The sequence below is a fragment of the Dromaius novaehollandiae genome, chromosome 18 (genome assembly GCF_036370855.1).
Source record: "Dromaius novaehollandiae isolate bDroNov1 chromosome 18, bDroNov1.hap1, whole genome shotgun sequence".
Taxonomy (NCBI): Eukaryota; Metazoa; Chordata; class Aves; order Casuariiformes; family Dromaiidae; genus Dromaius; species Dromaius novaehollandiae.
The window spans coordinates 6,838,186-6,859,586 of NC_088115.1; the positions used below are offsets into that span (position 1 = coordinate 6,838,186).

Genomic DNA, 21,401 nt, shown 5'->3' on the forward strand with positions numbered 1-21,401 from the left:
GAGCACACCTGCATCCAGCCAAGATGCTTTAGCATCTGAGCATCAGGGGCAGCTAAACTGGAACAAATGTTAAAAAAACAAGCTTGAAATGAAAAGCTAGCTGACTTGATCCAATGGTTTGCTACCCTTGCTGTCACGAATCTGTGTGTTTCTGGCCTGGCTCCTTCCATCCAGTGACTCAATCTCTGGTAACTTATGCTAGGTGAAAATGCTTTCTATGCTCAGAAATCATTTTCCTTATAGACAGTGGTAAGGAAGTCACCCTTTAACATCTTCCCCGATAAAGAGAGCACATGATGCAGAAACAAACATAGACCTAAGCCTATGGCAAGAACTGCTGTTTGTGAAAGAAGTAAAGCCATTTTGCAAGCTGTGGAGAAGGACCAGACATATCTAAAGAGAAAATAACTATAGAATTTTCTACACAATGAAAAGAGAATTACCTGTAGGACCTGTTCAAGAGACATGTACCTCCAGTGATTGAAATGGCTCCTCTGACATGAATCAAACCCTTCTGTTTATAAAGTGGACATTTTGTACACTAGTCAAAGTGCTATCTGAAGTTGTAGTAACAGGTTTAGTGAGAAAATGTAAAAGAAGTATGAAGTTAGTATTTACATTTGGTCTTGTCTGCTGCTGGATGTAAAGTCCTGAAAAGTTGAAATCTGAGACTGTTTCAGGAAATGGACAGCCATTTCTAGGACTAAAAACCTACTAGGGGCTTTCTCACTAAGAAATTTTACTTGGAGAAGAACAGGAGCCCCTAAAAATATCAGGGAGATAAAGCAGGAATAGCAAAGAAAAATAGAAAACCCAGAGATTAAAGAAAAGAAAAATATTTGAGTATTCAATCAGTATTAAACGTGAGAAAGAAAAGTAGAATTAAACATGAAAAGAAAAATCCATTGTGCATGAAAGCTCTAAACTATTTGGATCTGTGTTCCAGGATGGGCAAAGGTTGATTTGTGTATGCTAAAGAACAATGTTTTCAGTTCTTGTCATCCAGAAATGGCATTGTTAGAGAATAACACTGATAGACGTAAATGGATATATGCCACGCTATCAGATCTTTTTTTTTCTTTTGCAAGACACGACACAGCAGCTGTGATAATAACACATAATGGATCACGGTTCAATAGTTACAAGCCTAAATGCTTTTCCAAAAAAGGGCTGATTTTAAGAAATTTATCACAAATTCAGAGAATCCACAATAGAGTTGTGGAAAGTAGTCTCAAAGTGGTTGAAAGAATGTGAATAAAAAATGAAGATCTCAGCTCAGATCGCTGCTTAGCCCTTCTAAATGAGAGGACAGGTTCACAAGAAGTCACCCTCTGCAATGTTCAGGAGAAAGGCTAAGGTCAGGTTACCTGATTACTTACTTTAAAGAAAAGCTATTGCAAATCTTAAAACTTCAGGAAAGGGGAGATGGAAAAATGCTATCATAAAGTGTTATATAAATTAAAGCATGTGCAGCTTTAGGACAGGGGACATGCACATGATGGTACATGACGACACACAAGGCAGTAGTCTGCTGTGAAGTTGTTCCTGGCTCCTATGTATTGATTAGAAAGCAAGACCAGATCAAAAGGAGAAATGAAGAGGCTCCTCCAACTGTGTCCATGAAAGATGGGAACAAATGGAATCTGAATCTTAAAAACAGAACAGGCCATAGAGGAGTTAGTGGTCAGATGGGATCAGTGGAAAGGACTGAGCCCACAGCAAATTAGCAGAAATTCTGAAAAACCTACCATGACTCACAGAAACACCTGTGTCCAGTGCACTGGCGCAGAAGTCGACGCATGCATCTTAAACATTTACAGTGGGCTATTTCACTGGAATGAATGATGCATACACACATACGGAGCGCATTCTGACCCACATACTTGAGTGTGTATGCTGGAGTCAGTCTCACACACACCTTACACGGCAGCAAGCCTCTCTGATGGGCTAAGGAGGTTCACGAACATACCACACCACAGAGTTCAACACTCACACTTACACACACCTGTGAATCTCACAAATGCTCTGGAAGTAGTCACGTGTTTTTCTGTTCTCACCCAGGCGCACCATGCCTGTGAGGTGAAAAACAGAGTGAGCATCTAAGGAGACAAGGATACGTGACACAGTGTCTCACGGCATCTCTCAGACACGCACACGAAGTCACACACGGTCTTTCACAGACAGGTGTCTCTCATGACACATGGTGTCTCACGGTGTCTCTCAGACACACACGATGTCACACACGATGTTTCACACACGGGTGTCTCATAGATACATGGTGTCTCGTGGCATCTCAGACATGCACAATGTCTCACACAGTCTTTCACACACACAGTGCATCTCAGACACACAACGTCTCTCACACACGGTGTTTCACACACAGGTGTGTCATGACACACGGTGTCTCACGGCACCTCTCAGACACATGATGTCTCTGTCACACACGGTGTTTCACACATAGGTGTGTCATGACACACGGTGTCTCACGGCACCTCTCAGACACATGATGTCTCTGTCACACACGGTGTTTCACACATAGGTGTGTCATGACACACGGTGTCTCACGGCACCTCTCAGACATGATGTCTCTGTCACACACGGTGTTTCACACACACGGTGTGTCTCAGACATGCAATGTCTCACACACAGTGTTTCACACACGGGTGTCTCATGACACGCGGCGTCTCCCGGCACCTCTCAGACACATGACATCTCTCACACATGGTGTTTCACACACGGGTGTCTCATGACACACAATGTCTCTCACACATGGTGTTTCACACACGGGTGTCCCATGACACGCGTTGTCTCGCGGCACCTCTCAGACACACGGCATCTCTCTCACACATGGTGTTTCACACACGGGTGTCTCATGACACACGGTGTCTTTTGGTGCCTCTCAGAAACACAATGTCTCTCTCACACACGGTGTTTCACACACAGGTGTCTCATGACACATGCTGTCTCACGGTGTCTCAGACACACGACATCTCTCTCACACATGGTGCTTCACGGGTGTCTCATGACACACGGCATCTCGCAGCGCCTCTTAGACATGATGTCTCTGTCACACATAGTGTTTCACACACATAGTGTGTCTTGGACACACGACGTCTCTCACACGCAGTGTTTCACACACGGGTGTCTCATGACACGCAGTGTCTCACGGCACCTCTCAGACACGCGGTGTCTCATGACACAGTGTCTCGCAGCACCTCTCAGACATGACATCTCTCACACATGGTGTTTCATGGCCATCTGATGACACACGGTGTCTCACGGCGCCTCTCGGACACGATGTCTCTCTCACACATGGTATTTCACACACAGGTGTCTCATGACACGTGGCATCTCACGGCACCTCTCAGACACACAGCGTCTCTCACACACGGTGTTTCACACACAGGCCTCTCATGACACACGGCGTCTCACAGCGCCTCTCGGACATGATGTTTCTCACACACGGTGTTTCACACACGGGTGTCCCATGACACACGGTGGCTCACGGCACCCCTCGGACACGACGTCTCTCACACACGGTGTTTCACACACGGGTGTCCCATGACAGGCGGCGTCTCGCGGCGCCTCGCGGACCCGCACGCGGGGCGCCCCACGCGCGGCGCCTCACACACCCGCAGCAGCGCGAGCGAGGCGCAGGCGGAGCGGGTCGCGCCGCGCCCCCGGCGCGGAGCGGAGCGGGGCGGGCGAGGGGCGCGGCCAGCGCGGGCCCTCCCGCAGCCCGGCGCGCCGCGGGGCGGGCAGCGGCGCCCCGGGCGGGCGCTGAGCGGCTCCCGAGGCCGGGGCTCAGGGCGGGCTGCGGGCGGCCGGGCCGGAGGCGCCCGCGTCCCTTCGCAGCATGTCGGGCGCGCGCTGCCAGACGCTGTACCCCTTCTCCGGGGAGCGGCACCGCCAGGGGCTCCGCTTCGCCGCGGGGGAGCTGATCACGGTGCTGCAGGTGCCGGACGGCGGCTGGTGGGAAGGGCAGAAGGAGGACGGGCTGCGCGGCTGGTTCCCGGCGAGCTACGTGCAGCTGCTGGAGGTAGGAGCGCGGGCGGGCGGCGGCGGGCCGGGGCTGGAGGCCGCGCCGCGCCGGGGAGGGCGCCCGCGCTGTCGGCGGGGCCGGGGCGGCTCGGCCCGCTGCCGCGCCCCGCTCACCTGGCTCTGCCCGGGGCGGCCCCGCTGGCCGGAGCGGAGGGTGACGCCGAGCGGCAGCTCCCCTCCGCCGCGACGGCCGGCCCTGCTCGGGCGGGTCGCGCGGCTGCTCGCCGCGACGGCAGCGCTGCTGTGCGGGGCTCCCGCGGGCATTGGCGTGCCCTGAACCCAGGGCAGGACCGGTGCCATCGGCACGCGAGGGGACCTGCGCTGGGGCTGGTGAAGAGCGAGCCACACTCAGGGAAGGAGCAGTCACCAGGCTCTGCTCTGGCAGGAGAGCCTTTGGGACGCACAGCTGTAGCCCCAGAGTGGCAGAGTTGAGGCTGCAGGTCCAGCTGTGGACACTTGCGTTTGTTCACAATTGCTAAATAGCAGCAGAAGTCAGTGACTGATGTGATACAGCTCCTGTCATTCATATGTGTGGGCCAGATGATGGGCATATTCCTCTCTTCTCCTGTCCTGTCCTGTCCTCTCTTCTCTGAGCACTTCTTGGATTTATGGTGTGGAAGAAGTGAATCAGATACATTTATTCTGTTGCAACTGTTCCCCAGCTGGCTGGAGATACCCTGCTGTCCACATGTGTGGCATTGCCCCAGAGAGCCGCCACAGAGGTAGAGTGGGTTGCCCAGACCCTGAGGTTGCAGTCTTTCCATCAGGATCCGGAGAGGCTCTCTGCAGGTCTCAGTTGTCTTTATGGCCCTGGCAGCTAGAGCAACAGTTGTATTCCCACATGAGGAGTGCTTGCACTTGAGCCTGTTTATTACTTTATCTTTGATGCAAACAAGATCCTACATGAGTGTAAAATACATGTCCACAAAGAGCACCTTTCACAATCTTTGCACTTCTAAAACTGAAACCTAAAACTTCTTAAGCCAAAGCAAGAATCTGCCATGAACTGCTTGGCCCTCCCCTCGCTGACCGTGCCCTGTTGTCATTTGGAACTTAATCCTGGATGTAGGTATGGAAATGATCTCCTAAAACATAGGGTCCCTGTAGTGACTAAGCTGAAGTGGTTAGCAGTCACAAGGCTTATCAGGTCGTCTTCTGTTTGTCCTCCAGGTTTCTTCAGAGAATCAAACAGCCTGCCTTGCTTTCGTTCAAGGAAAGCACTGTTCCCCAGGAACACCCTCTGGGAAAATCCAGAGTTTAGTGCACACCCTCTGGGAAATCCAGAGTAGCAAGAAGCATTGCCTGCCACCCTGAGCAGAACCAGGTCCCCCCAACAAATGCAGATCATTGTGAGCAAAAGGCTTTGAGCCAAAGGGCAATGTTTTGCCTATAGACCTGGCTTTTGCCTTTTGGTTTCTCTTGTCTCAATGAATAAAAAATTCCGGGGAGTTTACTTGGAGTTTCTGCTGTTCGTTCTTACCCGCAAAACAGGAAGGTAGGGGCAGCATTTCCCTACTCAGTGCTACAAGTGCTACTTGGGATTTTTTTGCAGTTCAAGAATGTGGGAGCACTTGTATCTGTCAGTTTTGCCATGTTCAAGATCGTTTAGTGAGATAAGTGCATGTTTGTGGTTTTACACATTGCTAAATATTTACGCATTTGACCAGGGCTTTAGGAATTGTTTGAGGCAAAATGTACTGTGAGATGAGACAAACTCTGTTCAGCAGTGGGAAACCACTTCTGCATGCACGATGACTTTGGTTTATATCATCTCCGCCTTGCAAACTCCTCTATTCCTACTTAAGTCTGAGCATACCTGTGCTGTGCTCAGAATAGCAACTGCAGCCCCTGTGGACATACCATTCTGACTCTTAAACTAGCAGGCTGACGTACCCCTGAAAACATTACTGCAGACCAGGGGTCCAGACAGCCCAGCATCTTGTCTCTTGAGTGAACCGTAAGAGGGAGGTTGAGAAAGAAGGCAAGAATGGAGTGATGTTCACTCTGAAAGATTTTCTTTTTTTCAGAGGTGGTCCTCTGATGTCAAATAAGTCATACAAGTCATTAAATATGTCAAAGAAGAGCTAATTAACTGATTTTATGGGACTATAGGTAGCTAACACACATTACAGTAGAGTGGATGTGAGAGAATGGGAAAGATCTGTTTGTGTGCATGCATGTAACCTCTCCCTTGTGCCTGTGGGTATAGCAGTGCAGTTGGTGTGCTCAGGGACCTGTTCTAGCTGAAAGACATCATGACAGAAATATCCTCCTTTTCCATTCCCTGATCCAAGTCCTTGTGCAACCACATAGACACTAGAGCTGGCATCGGGGAGATGCTGAAAATATATAACCGAATGGAGCCAAGAACACAGTCTGCCTTTCAGTACCAACGTGTACTCATTTGGTTTAAAGTAGCCCTGGCCCTGCAGCTTTAGGTAAGGTTCGGTGAGATGTCGTGAACTGACTGTAACCACTCACTGTCACTGAAAGAGGAAGTTCATATTCCCCCTCTCCCCTTACTTCCCCACTCCCAGTTGTTCATGCCAGGTCACCTGCACTCATGCTTTTCAGATGTCTCCGTAGCCACTTAACTCATTATCCTAGAAGACAACTAGCTGCATTTTCTGCCACAGCAGTGAATTAAAGTGACCCGTGGAATTGTCCAAGGCATGTCAGTGCTGGCAGGGCTTGCTCTGCACAGCGCACACCCTTTTGCCTCACAGCAAAATCTGTCAGGTGGCTGGATGCTATCAAAAGCAGAGGTCCTGCTTCTGAGGCCTTTGTAACTTTGAGCCTGCCTTTCTGCGTAGACAGTCAGGCTGGATTTTCTCACTCACAGTACTTATGTTTACCAGCACTGAATTTCTCTGACAGTGCTGCTCTAAGGTCTGCTGTGAGTTTTGTTCCTGTGGTGAAAGAAGATCCCAGGAGTGTCTACATGGTCCCATTTAGCTCTAGCTGTCTTAGCCAGGATCTGAGGAAAGGGTACACACTTCCTCCTCATACGTTTACTAGAACTGACTGGTAGCTCTGACTGTCGCAAAGAAAAATAGGTGTCCTTGGCTGTCGGTTAGGCAGGGCTGGTTTTAATGGTAGATCTGGAGTTTAACATCTCTGAAAAAACCATGAAGGTGGCCTGTGGAAAGCAAACTTCAGTGCTGGAGATGGCCGTTTCTGAGGGATTGTTGCCTTTGCCCCCTGAGTTCTCTTGCCAGCAAAAATGTGTTTTCAATGTATTCGTCACAGCTGAAGGAGAGGACCAAAGCTGTAGTAAATGTGGGGCAAGAGAAACACATGGAGGTAAAAATATCTGGCATCCTTTGGTTACTGCTCCCATGGTTGCTGCAAGCCTGCAGTAGTGGGTTAGAAGGAAACAGTGATAGCTAGAAAGAGCTGGGGGAGGATGGAAGAAGTGTCAGGGGGGAACCTGGAAACAAGATGTCTCTGAGAGTTCTGGAGAGGATACAGTTGTCAGGAGCAAATGGGATCACACAAACCAAGACTATCAGAAGAAGCAAGCAGAGCGAGCAAGGGAAAGTACCAGCTGCATGATGGGCTCCAGGTGAACTCCCCTAGGGCCAGGCTGTATGTCAACAGTCAAGGAGGCTGCTGCAGTCCTGTTCACAGAGTCTTTGAAGTTGAAAAGGACCTCCAGAGAGGTCTAGTCCAGCCTCCCTCACCACATCCGGTTGTGCTTTAAATAGCTCCAAGAATGAAGACTCCATAATTTCTCTGAGCAACCTGTTCCTGTGTTTGACCATCCTCACAGTGAAAAAGCTTTTTCTTATGTTTAAAAAGTATTTCCTGTATTTCACTCTGTGCCAATTGCCTTTTGTCCTTTCACTAGATACCACTGAGAAGACTCTGTCTTCTTTCCTCCCATCCACAGGTATTTATGCACATTGATAAGATGCCCCTTGAACCTTCTCTTCTTGAGGACAAGCAGTCTTAGCTCCCTCCTCTCCTCATATGTCAGAGGTTCCAGTCCCTTAATCATCTTCATGGCCCTTTGTTGGATGTGCTCCAGTATGTCCATACCTTTCTTGTACTGGAGAGCCCAGTACTATTTCCTGTTAGGCTCTTGGAGATAATTGGTTAATAACAGTGCATAACTGGTTAATGGAGAAACAGGGCCCAGCTGTGTTGCCTGAGAATTAGAATTCATTGACACCAGCAGAACCTGACAAGGTGCTGCCACATTCAGATATAGTTGCTTTGATTGAGCTTTGATGTGTGAGCAGGCAACACCCTTCTCACAGCTGCAAACTCAGGGGCTTGGGGAAGGAGAGATGTTGTCCCTGATCCATATCCTGTAAAGTACAGTAAATTACACTATCTGCCTCAATCTTCATCTTTCCTGTGGTGTCTTATAGCTATGTCAGCCATGAGACCTGACAGTCGAGGGACTAACAGCTGCATCTTCTAGCCATTCCCTCCTCATGGATACCTTTTTTTGGTCTGACATTTTGACCATTTGAGCAGAGGTATGTTGGGACCCTCTATACCAGACACTCTGCAGTCACAGAGCGATTATGCTTCCCAGCTTGGTGGAAAGAGAAATCTGGGCAGCTACAGGTGAAGAGTAGTGCTTTAAGCCAGCACCGTCACAATGAACACAGATTTGGGGCACTGAAACGTGGTATGTAATATGGTGAGTGAGAATTCTGGTGATTTCTTAACAGCTGAAGGCAACAACGTTTCCTACTCAGAGGCTGATTGCCTTCTCATCCTGTCTGCATCAGAGATGTTTGGGACGATGTGTGTAGACAGGTTTCTGAACAGCCCTAGAACTGAAAGCAAACAAGGACAAGTCTCAGACGTGTCCTGGTTTATGTCATGGCCAATATTGGGGCAGGACAGCGTAAATGTCAGAGGGTGAAGGTGATGTTAGATCCCTGGGGCATGTATTCCAGGAGGTGCTTTGCATAATGGTCCTTTGGGGAGACACTGGCTGTTGCATCTGCCTTTTCTAGAGATGAGACATCCAAGAGGTGGAAAGATGTGTCATTCAGTCACATTTGTACAGTAGCAAGCAGCTTGTTTTAAAAACTATTTCAGGCATTGCTTTTTGTATTTGCAGTTAGCTAGAAATCACTTATATAAGCAGCAGCAGCAGCAGCAACATATGCAAATTTGCTGAAAATTGTCAGCACTTTTTATAGCTGCAGTCATCCCACAGATGCAAGTCTTTGTATGAAGTACAGTGTGTGCTTCCAGCATGGATGGAGGTGGCTCTGGAATCTGGCTCTGACTGACTGACCCTGACTTAGTGAGCACCACATGGGACTGAGAGCTGCATTCTCCCTTTTGCGTGGTGGCTGTGCAAGCACCACGCAATATTGTACATTACTTCATTGCTATGTAATCATGGGAAGTGGGGATAAGGAGCTCATATCTCACCTAACCTGTGACATCTGCTATAGAGACATTGAAAAGTGCAAACAGTTGAGCCTGGAAGTTGTGGCACATTCAGCTGCCGGAGGAATGGCATGGTAGAAAATGGCTTGTTCTTTGCACTCAGATGATCATAGAGAAAAAGGATGAAGGTGATTTATAGAAATGGTAATGCCTCTAATTTATTTCATGAAGGCAAAGAATATGCAGAGGATTTCTGTGCCAAGCTGTATCTTTGTTGTAAGCTGATATGATCCAAGCAGACAGTGTGCTTAGGGAGGAGCTAGAATCTGCAAGCTGGTTAGCAAGGAGAATTCTGTTTCATAACAAAATTCAAGATTTTTGCCCTGGAAGAAAAATCAAGACTTCCAAATATTTCTATGAAACAGAATTCTGATGAAATGTTTATTTTCAGAGAGAAAAAGCTGAATTTTTTTATTTCTTTGTCTCTCATTCTTCACTTTGATGCTAGGGCATATTTTGACCAATAAATGCCCAAAGCATTTTGCCAGAAAACACCCAGCCAGTCCTAGAAATGAGCATTACAGCAGCCAGTGCTACAGTATGAAGGCTCTGTCATGTGTTGCAACAGTGAAGGGTGGTTTTAGCAGCTGCTGGAGCTGCTCTCTGCTGTAATGAAAGTTACATAATTTTTGTGTTACATTGAGAAGAAAGGTGATTTTGACACCTATTGCAAAGGAGTTTCCTTGATGACTGTAGAAATAAGAATAAGGTTGTATATGGAAGGTACCTGGCTGGCTCTGAGAATCTGAAACCTGGCTCTTTATTATATATGGTGTTTGTATCTCCTGCCTGCAGCAGTGGTGCTTTTCTATTTTAACAGATCCTTCTAAATTCTGGGAGTTAGTTACTTCACACTCACTCATTCTTCCATCCCCCCACTCAAAAATCAGGTCGACCTATAAAGTCATGGTGATCAACAAGGACAGATCTCAGTCACATCAGACAAATATGGCTGCTACCACTTTTTTTTTCTAAGGATACTCCATGGAACAAGTGATGCTTCAATATGTGCAGTCTTGTGTGGTCAGAGAGGGAGTGTGATCTGTGCTGCAGCAAGATGAGGATGTAAGTGCTGAGCCTTACAGTGGTTGTTAAGTAGCTAGAGCGTATAGCTCTCAGGAAATCCCCACAGTGTTTAGCTTCTGATGCTGAAAGCCAAACAGTTAAGTTAATTGGTTGAGCAATGGTCAGATACTCCTTCCATGCTTACATGCGTAGAAGCAGTCTCCCGATTCCTTTTCTCTACTCTGAGCACAGAAGGATGATTTTGGTCCTTCTGGGTAAGGGATGACTCTGGGGATGACTGAGAGGGGAGAAGGGGAGAGGGGAGATTCATAAGGTTGTAGATCAAGGCTCCTGCAGGCGTTGTGGGAGGGTTTTAAAAATTCATATCCCACAGCTGTTGAGGCTGGTTTGCTTTGTGTGACTCAACAGCAAAACCTTGTCTGAAGTGGGGTCGTAAAAATATTTGTAAGATAGCAGTGATGATGAGAATCATGTGATAACACTTCAAATTTTGAGAGGGCGGTTGTAACAGACAGATATAGAGCACCCAAACTCCTCTGAAATGCACAGCAATTTAGACAGTATGTTTCTGTAGTCAGTGATGCCTACAGCTATGATTGCACAGGCTGTTTAGTTTCAAAATGTCATTTTTGATATCTGTGACTTTCTGTAACTGCAATTTTTCAGACTTAAAACTTCTGGCCATCTGACCATTGACATATCAGAAAAATGTGAACAAAACTAAATCATCTATTTTCTCATATAAAAAGAGAGAGGAAATTATGTTTTTCTACCAGCAGAATGCTTTTTGATCAAGGTTTTTGAGGGATTTTAAAGCCCCATGAAAATGTGAAGAAGATGTGACATTACACGTTCATGATCCCCAGCTCATAAGAGTGTCTATCATGTATCTGGTGAAAATAGTCTTGGATTGTGGAAGTTATATGCAGGATTTTAAAAATAATTAGTACCATAAATATCTAACGGCATGTGAAAGGAGAAGTCTTCATGATGGGAGTGGGTTTTTTTGTGAGCTCTTCTGCCCTTTTCACAAGTTAGGGTGTTGCAGAAGCTAGATTCATGCATGCTGTGCCTGTTAGCAGGTAAGAACAGTCAAATTTGTTGCCTTGCAGTAATCTCACAGGATAATTTTATATATATATAAATATATATATATATATATATATAAGTTTTATATATATATATATTTATTTATTTATATGTTTCCGTATCCTAAGTTAGAAGATGAAAACAGGTCATAGGAGGCTTATTCTGGAAGGACCTCTTTCTGTCTGTGGACTACAAAGAGAGTTTAAACACTATTTCACTGCAGATGTCTACCTTGTAGAAGGCTAAGATTAAGTGAGTTGCCATTCACCTGCACTTTAGGGGGGGATATACAGTGAAGATGAAAAATGCAGATACTTATTTTAAGACTGCTTAATTCCCTAAAGAATTCCCAGTTCATTCTGTACTCTGAATGGGGCACAGGCCCTGTAGAAAAACACAGAAGTCATTTCTGTAGTGATAGGCATAGGGTTGCCCAGGTACTCTGAATATTCTCATTTTCTAATTTGGGTGCAATTGCGCTTTCAATATCTCAGTGTTGCACTGCAAGTAACATTGACTGAATGTTTTGCATGTGATTTTATACTGACTGTAGTTTAAAAAGACCAATTAAGAGTGATGAGAAGGTGCTAGATACTCAGTATTTTCTAAAAACTGCTTTATTGTGGTCCAAACTGGAAAATCTGGCCCTGAAACCAGGACTGGAAGATTCTGGCAGATTTAGTGAGGTTTGGTTTTCTCTGCTCATTTCAGTTTTACCTGTATGATAATAAATGACCAGGTAGAATTAACTGGGCATTTAAATAACAGATTAAATCTTTGGTTTATATTCCGTGTTTGTTTATCTCATGGAGCACATTATTATCATTACTGTATCCTGGTCCTGTGTTACCAGTCTTAGACGCCTAGGTACGCACTCAGGACTTTTTCATTATTTCACTGACTACTGATACTAAGTGTAATCACAAAGATACAGTGATCTTTTATCTGAGCGAAGTCCCATAATAGTGGTAGCAAGTAGATGTTACTGCAGCATGACAGATAATATCTATCTTTGGAAATATTTGGGACTGTTGCAGTTCTTTTCACTGTGGCCACACTATAACTCAGGGCAGCAAGAGTGATAACTCTTAAGTTAAAGATGTTCATCCTGTTTGCTGCCATCAGTGGAGCACGGAGAGCCAGACTGCTGAGCGTGGCAGTCAGTCAGCATTGCTAATTTGTGTCCTAGAATATTTGACATAAGGCAGCGATATTTCTGTCCTCAAATTCTGGCACTTCCAGGAAGCACTTGTTCTGTACAGCTTTTTCACAATCCAGTACTTTGGGGATGCATCACACTTACTGTGCATACAGGGAACATTTACTGGAAGCCTCCCAAAAGCTTGGGCCTTGTTGCTGAGGCTGCTCCCTACCACGCACGTTTCCAGTAATGATGCAGGGCTCGATATACATCTGGACACAATTTACAGACAGGAAAAGATGATCTGTTGTGAAAATCTGAAAAGCAGCATAATGGACTTGATGCTTCTCATTCTCTGCTCTGCACACAGTCATCGGTTTACATCAGTTTAAAGTGTCTTGGGCCATATTTGGTTACGTGTTACACTCCCTTTTATTGGTATGATCCACTTAGAGTGCAGAGCAATGTAAAATCAGAGCCAATGGTCTGTTCAGTTGCTGCTGTTTGAGGACAACATGCTTCAACAACAAGTGTTTTTCTTGAAAACTATATGTATGATTTAATTCAGCCGGAATTTTTATGTCATGCCACTATGTAAAATATTATCGATTAAGAGGACCTCATGTAAAGAGTTGGTATGTGGCAGGAGACCTGGGATGTTGGCTGCTAGGCTGTACAGATTTGCACTGTATCTGCCGTGCAGGCAGATATGCCGCATGCCACTGCAGGCAGAGCATGGTGGTTAGGCATGAAGAAGGGCTGTCCCCGCAAGAGCCCCTCACCTACCTGCAGTGATACCAGCAAAAGTGCGTTTTTGGATGGTAAAGCCAAGATTAGGGGGATGGGACAGGCTATACTCCATGGGATGCAGGCTTGCTAGTGATACTGTAGCTGCAGTAGGAGAATTTGTCTCTGTATATACTGAAGTAACTGTCCTGGTGAAGTATTCCCTGTATAGGTGCAGATGACAGAAGGGAAAGTTTTTGCTTGTGCTAGTAAGCCTGTTTTCCAAGTTATGTTTGGAAACCTATCAAAATAGCTTTTATATTCATTTAGTACATTTGCAGTTAGCCTTTTTGCTGGCAAATTATGTGCATCTTGAATGAGGATGCCATGGATTACTCAGGAACTACTGCTCTGTATCTTTTAGAAAAGCATATATAGCATTGGAATATGCCAGTAAACTTTAACATGTCTTCTTTAGCTTCTGTGAACAGTCCCTCTAATTCTCAGTTGTTAGTATGGACCACTTTTGAGTGAATTTAGACTGACTGCCAGGTGACTTTAACAGACTCTTGGTCACTCATCTTTGGACTGCAAGTCAGGTAGTGACCCAAAGATTGAAAACCTTTCTTTGACATAGTGTGAGAAGCTTTCTAGCGCTTCTTCCTGACTTCATAGTTGGTAAGAATAGATTCTGTTTAGACTGTTCTTGAGCCACAGATATTTGATGGCCACAAAAGCAGATTGGTTTTTGAGCATTGGTCTAAGCACAAAGTTTGTTCACTGCACAGATCTCTCAGGGCTTTCTCAGTTCCCTGGCCTTTGCAAGACCTTATTGCAATAGCAAAGACAAAAGCAATACGTTATCGACTTTGCTATTGAAATAAGGTCTGTGCCTTTGCTATTCCAGTGCTCAGGGTGTATGTTAGAAATGAAAAAACATCAACATGAACTGGTTTTGACTTGTATTATTTTGTGTAGCCCTGCTGATCAGTTCTGTGCTTCTCTCTTCTGCCCTGTCATGTGGTTTTCCATGAAGGAAAACAATCACAGAGTAGTTGGAGTTGGAAGGGACCTCTGGAGATTATGTGGTCCAACTCCGCTGCTCAAGCAGGGTCAGTTAGAGCAGATTGCCCAGGACCATGAGCAGGTTGCCCAGGGTGATGAAAGAAGGAAAACTCAGTAAGAGGTAACTAAAACTAAGAAGTCTTGTGGAGACCTGGGTTGATTATATCACAAAATGGATCAGGTCAAGATTGTGTGTAAGGAAGACATGTGCGTGAGCTTTCAGCAGCTGTCCCACAGAATGCTCCAATGCAAGGAAAACACATAGCTGACATCATAGCCTTAGGGGGACTTCAGTCTAGGTGCAATTTCACTTGCAGCTGTGACTTCAATTACAGAGCTGGGCAGCACTGCTGATAGAGTGATGCCAGAACACAGGTAATGCTGGACAGTGTTGAGATACTAACTGGAGAGAAAGCAGAAGCTGTCTCTTGGGCTGAATACACAGCATGCAATTGTCAGGAAAGTCGTTCCATTAGCACTGTGTCTTTGTCTTTGAAATGTTCTCTCACACTCAGCAAGTCCAGGAACGGATAAAAGGGAGGATGGATTAAGAGTGAGGAGAGAGCAGAAGCACGTTATGACATAATTATGAGTCTCAAGCTGCTCACATTATTTTCCCATTTTTGCCCCTATCTTTTATTTGAAACTCTTGTAAAACTTCGTGCATTACCTTTCAGAGACAGGTCTGTTAGCTGATCTGTAACTGAACCTCCACTGCTTTCTGGCATTTCAGCATTGCTCATTGCTTCTGTTACCCTTCTGAACATTGTTTTCTTTCTTTTTTCTTTTTCTTTTTTTCTGACTGCAGTCAGCAGAAGTCTTCAGGATGCTCTGTACCAATTTGTATCAAAAGGAAGGAGTGAGAAAGGGAAAGAAATGAGACTGATTGGCTCAGAGACATAGTTAAGCAGCCCTATAACTCTTGAGGAAAAAACATTAGTCGACTATGAAGCAAGAAAAAGACAAAAAGGAGGCTTTCCCTCTCACCTAAGAGTTCCCTGGGCTACCAAAGGACCAGAATTTGTGGAAGAGAGAGGGAAAGAGCAAGGATCTTTGAGCTGATGGACATTTTCTGGGATCTGAAAGATACATGTAAGATTCCAATTATCCCCCCCTCCCCCCAGTTTTTACTACTTTGCGTTTATCACTAATGTAATTTGTTTGCTGTGATGTTACCTGTTCATTGAAGACTTACTGAAGTTCTTCATGGTATTGACTGGATTTGCCCCATGTAAATAGTTACATATATCACTAACAAATATTTACAAATATTTCTCACCCTCCTTTTGAACTACCTAAAAAATGAGCTGCATCATCAGGCTTTTGTGGTTGCATTGCTAGCCTTTTGTCTTGATAAAGGCTAACTCTTTCTGTTTCTGCTTCTCAGTTTTGATTCCGCACAGTACTTCTCTCACTCCCGGAGTGTTTCATTTCTTCTGAAAGTCTGTACAAAAAGAAGGAGTTTATATTCTCAAAAGCACACTTGTGTTTGTTGGTCTAACACAGGGTATCAGCTTCCCCACGAGCACCTCACTTAGACCCTCATCCCATCAGGGCTATAACACTACTACTGAATATATTCCGTCATTCTGCTCTTTTTCTTCTGATAATGTTTAGACATTTTCAGAATGTTCTTTTAAATTGGCTAGTTGGAGCTGCTTTGTCTCCCTGATCCTTTATAATTCACTTTTTTAGCACTTTATTTAGGTTGCCAAAACAAAACCCTGTAGATTCTGTGTGCCCACGTTTGCCCCTCTTTGAGCCGTGTGCCACAGAGCTGGATGATCTACAATGACAAGCTGGTGCGTAACAAGAACAGTTTCAAAGTGAACTTCCTTCAGCTTCTACAGCGGGGAGGCTTGGCTGTAGAGGAGGCAGTGTCAAGATCTGGCAAGATTCTGGTAGTGGGTGATAGGGAATGAGGGAGTTTGAGGGGGAAGATGGATATTTGGGGTAATCAAGATCGCAAGGGATGGTGGATAATGAAGGAATAAACCAATTTGAATTTAATAGTGATTTTTCAAAGTGCTATGCAGTGCAATTTGCACAGAAGAGGAATTATATTTCTAAGGGGTGAGCAAATGCTTAACTCAGAGTGGAATGGCCAGAAACTGGATTGATGCATGCAGTGTATTTTGCAGTCCCAGAGAAATCTATGTAGTGTCTCCAGAATTCAGTTTAAAAACCCTGCTGAAGGCTGTGTGTGTAGCACATGGCTGAGTGGTTCCATCCCTGCCCTTGCAGTGTGCTGCCTGAGCAGCAGATTTGCTTGCCCTGTGCCAGCTGCTGTATAATAGGACTAATTCATTACCCAAGGCCAAGTAATCACTCTCAATAGCAAGATTTAGAGGACAGCCTATGACTTGTTTCACTGCACTGTGATTTGTTGATAATCACAGTGATAACTAGCACCAAGTGAAGATTGGAATTCAACCTCAGTGTGTTGTGGGATGAAAAATGGAACTTTGGGTATTTCTAAAAAGAAATGATGTTTTAATTATCTATAGGTCTTTGTCGGGCAGCCTTGCCCCTACTGCCTCTTCTGCTCTTGACCCGCACAATTTACCAAGTCTGAAAGTGAATCTATGGTGAGGGACAAAGCCCTCCCTCAGTGCTGGCCACAGACGGGATCATGGGCTCTAATTCAGCGCAGGGATGGGGCTATGGAAACTGGAGTCTTCCGAAGTACATCTTGCTGGCCGTGTTAGAAGTGGAGAGGAGCAAGGCTGGTGCAAGTCACCATTCCCACCCCTGCTTTGATCACTGAGGCCTTTACTCTGTGCTGTCCCCTGTGCACCAAGCAGGATGCTGCATGCTTTGTCATTGTGGGAGGTAGGAGAGAACATGGCCTCTTCTGACATATCTCCGATTTACGCTCTGCTATTCTGTCGTCTTGCCAGCTCTGATGTGGAAACAGCCACATCTCAGAGGTGGGAATCTCTGCTGGAGCAGCACAGGAAGTATTCTGGCGGTGTCAGAGTCCAGTGGACAGGGAACCCACAGCAAAACACCCTCCAGCCCCAAGCAGCCCATGAAAGCAGAAAGCAGAAGAAGCTGAGACCCAACAGGCAGCTTCAGTCTGCTCTCACTGTTGATCAGCAAAACATATGTAAAATGGGTATCAAATTGAATGCTGCAACTCTTAGCTACACTGCTTCCTCTAGTAGACTAGAGAACTTGATCCGCTTTGTGAATGCCCAGCAAGTTCTTTATATGACAGGTTTTATGGGCTTCTTCCTATGTGTGCCTCCCTCTGGGTGTCCAAGGGAGGACCCTTCCAATCTGATTTGGGGAGCATGGAGACCACCACCTCCCACAGGACTGTGACCCTTTGGCAGGGTGTTCCCCAGTCTCTCTTTTACAGGACAACTGCTCCACACACATCTGGGCTGAGAGGTTGGGAGTTTGTAACCAAGTGTGGATCATTTCAGAGATGCAGATCGCCTCACCAAGTAATTTGCATGGATGTCACACAGGAAGCTGCCCACATCCTGGCGTTCCTGGGCAGGCAGGCTGCTGGTTTGCCTGGAGACTGGGGCTGTGCGGTGAGCTGGGCTGGCTGAGGCAAGCAGCACGGGTGCTGCCACAGACTGAATTCCACAGGGCTCATCTTGAGGAAGGCTCTTCTTCACCCTTTTTCTTTCTCTAGGTTGACCTCAGTGGACTTTGCAGTAGGCTCAGAGTCTCTGAAGCCAGTGGGTCTTATTCCTGCCTCCAAGCTGGCTATGAATAGGCTTGTTCTTGCCCTCTTTCAGTCTCAAAGGACATTGTTCGGGCAGGCGTGGGGGAGGGTGCTTGTGCTGACAAGCAGGGCTGGTTAGTGGGGGCTAGCTGAGTGCCATACACTGTGTCCCGTGCAAAGCAGCGGCTCTGTGGACCCTGCTCTTGCAGCTGAAAGGCAATGATTTTTGTAACACAGGGAATGAAGCTGGCTGCACTGAATGAAGTGGCTTTTTGCTGGACAAGACGCAAAGCCCTGAAAATGGCTCTTTTGTGACTCTAGGATCAGAAATACGCAAGCAGGAATGCCTGCAGTCCCCTGTGTTAGCACTGATTAGTGCAGAGAGAGAGAGAGAGAGAGTGTGAGTGAGTGAGTGAGTGAGTGAGTGTGTGTGTGTGTGTGTGTGTGTGTGTGTGTGTGTCCGTCCCTGATTTATGCAATGCTGTTACAGCCACATGGCTGAGCCTCCTCCTCCCCCCTTCCCCCTTCTGCTGCCTTCTGGGGGCACGACTGCCTCTGAGTTCTGCAGCTCCGATGTTGCTGCTGGATGCAAGGTATGTGCCCTGGCAGCCTGTTGAAGAACCAGTTCCAGGAACTCCAGTCTGTTTCGGCCCCCAGTGTCAGCCCCTGGAGGAAATGAAGCTCAGACATCTCTGCCACAGTAGAGAAATTGCTTTGCTTTCAGTGGTGTGGGATACAAGGTTTGTGACTAGAGGGAGGGGAGCCTGAAAGTCCCTTTTCCCCTCCCTGTGGGAGAGAAGTGCTGTGGGGCGGCTGATTTTCATTGCTGTGCTCAGTCCCTTCCCTGTCTCGTGTGCTGGGATAGGCTTCCTCATCACCACCGGAGTGAGACTCATTTCTTTTCCTGCTATTTTTTCTGCTCCTAGAGACCGCATGCCTTCAATGCACCAGCTTCCCTGGCCACTTGCTAGTACTCACAGCAGCTACAAAATGCTGCTGCTTCTGGCAGTGTTCTCAAGGCCTGCACCTTCTTTGCTGTTTAGGTGAGTCAGCCAGCTCTGGTGAAGGGGGTATTGGCAGAAAACTGTCTGCCATCGGGTAGAGGCCAGTGAGTAGTGGAGGACGTGTAGCTGAGACAGCTGCATCCCAAGGGCAGATTTCTGCATAGGAAGTTAAATCGGCTGATCTTGCCCCATCCCCATGCATCAACACAGAGTTCTGCACACTGCATCTGCTTTGCGGCCTGCCATGATCTGGCAGGGTTTTTGTTTGCTGCTTTTGGATGTTTGAAAGTAAACAAATTGCAAGTCCTGAGTCAGTGCAAATGTTCCAGCAGCAGCACTACATCTGTCCCCTAGTCCTTTTAGACCTCTGATAATCCAGACCATTGTATCTCTTGTGTGTTATCTGAATAGGAGAGTGATCATCCCATTGTCCTCAGCGGCCTATTGAATATGGGGCTGTTCACAGCTACAGCCTTATTATGCGGCACAGAGAGCTACTGATGGAAAAGTTTAACTCAGGAGAGATTTCCAGTCCGAACAGGTTTCTTCCCTTTCATTCTGCAGAGACAAATGTATAATTTTACTTTTGTGAGAGCATGCCATTGTCCTAAGCTGTAACGTTCTGTCTGGATAGCCTCATCCCACCCTGTACTCGGAATAACCATGTATTTCATTCCCACAACAAATCACATTTGTAAAATCAATTCATTAGTCCTTTTCTGGAAATAGAGATGATGCTGGCTAATAACCTTTGCCTTGTTCTGTGTGATGGATGCCTTGTGGGCTCTTGCATTACTTACTATAGTAGTGCTGCTCCCTCCACCTCTTGTTGATAACTCCCCGGGGTACACAGTACCCTCCATGGAGACATGGAGCGTTAGTACCTTCAGGACTGTTTGGCTTGTATGTGACAGACAAAAATGGTCATTAGCAGCTCTGCCTGACAGGTAGAGCACCTAAACAATGTATTTTAGGTCATGGTTTGTCACTGTCATCTCCTCTTTGTTCAAATGGCATACAATTTGAAGGGCAGACTTCTTCCAGCTTCTTATGGCTTGAAATACTGTGCAGCAAAAATCCTCAAAATATCTCTTTCTATTATTTTTAACAAATATGATTACAGCATAAGCAATGGGGGACTCTGGTAGAGCCTGGATATCCAAGCTGTGTTACTCTGCTCCATTAGAAGCAGCAGTTTTCTTTCTATGTCATGTAACTTATAACTGTCTCAATTGCCTTTATCAAGTTGTTTCCCAGGAGAAGAATTGAATCGCTGACGTTACAAGGTATCCTTAGGGCATAATTTTCCTTCTGCTGTAAGCTTTTTCCTTTATTTATGACTTTGTCTTCTTTGGCAGCTTCCACATTTTAGTCTTAAGGTGAGAAATTTATTTATCAATGTGCAAGTCTCCTTTTTTCTGTAGTATTCGCTTATTTTCTCTTCTGTCTGATAATCTCCAGCTCCAGCAGTAGGAAGGCAACTCCTTTAATTGAAGGAGTTAAATATATCACCCCAGAAAAGAGCAAGCCAGATCTGAGAGCTGTTCTTGTAAAAGTAATTTTGATCTCAGCCTTGTTTCCTGTCTAAAGACTTTTCTCTTTCAGTGGAGATCATGAAATGTCACATTCATTATTTTTGCTCAGAGCATGCTGAGAAAACGGCTTTCAGTTCTCGAGATTCCTTCTTTAAGGAACACAGTTTGAGGAATGAGAATCGCAAGTTACAGGGAAGTTGCAGTTCTCTATATTTTTAAACAGTATTATTTTGGAGAACAATAATATTAAGTGTGTTGCTATGGTGTTAGAAGAGTGTGATTAATTAGACACAGATTCAGTATGTTTAAGTGTGCAAGACAACTACTAGAGTCAGGCCAAAAACAGGATAGCTTCCCAGATTTCCCCCATATAATGCATTTTTTGTTCTTCACACGGTGAGATCCTGCAGCTGTGGAGGATTCACCAGGGGAAACCTTTCTATAATCGGGCTAACTTTTCTCCCTTAGTCCAGTCAATTACAGAAACTTGGGACAGATAACACAGGCCTTCTGTGCTAAGAGCACCACTGTGCTATTTACACTCTCTGAAACATTGGTGAAGGTGGGGAGAGACAGATACTTATTTATGGGGGCTGTGGAGGAAGGTGGCATGTATAAACACGTACACAAGGAACACAGATGCTGCTGAACCTACGTTGTCAATAAGCTTT

General features: G+C 45.8%; 1 protein-coding gene across 3 annotated transcripts in view; it reads left to right on the plus strand.

The window, feature by feature from the left end:
• Positions 1-3,733: 3,733 nt before the first annotated feature.
• The window catches only part of GAS7 (growth arrest specific 7), a 112,973-nt gene continuing 95,305 nt past the window's right edge, over positions 3,734-21,401 (plus strand). For all 3 annotated transcript variants that reach the window (XM_026113203.2, XM_026113205.2, XM_026113204.2), the window contains exon 1: positions 3,734-4,039. In XM_026113203.2, the coding sequence (XP_025968988.2) occupies positions 3,857-4,039 (183 nt within the window). In that variant the 5' untranslated portion in view covers positions 3,734-3,856. The remainder of the gene's footprint in view (positions 4,040-21,401) is intronic.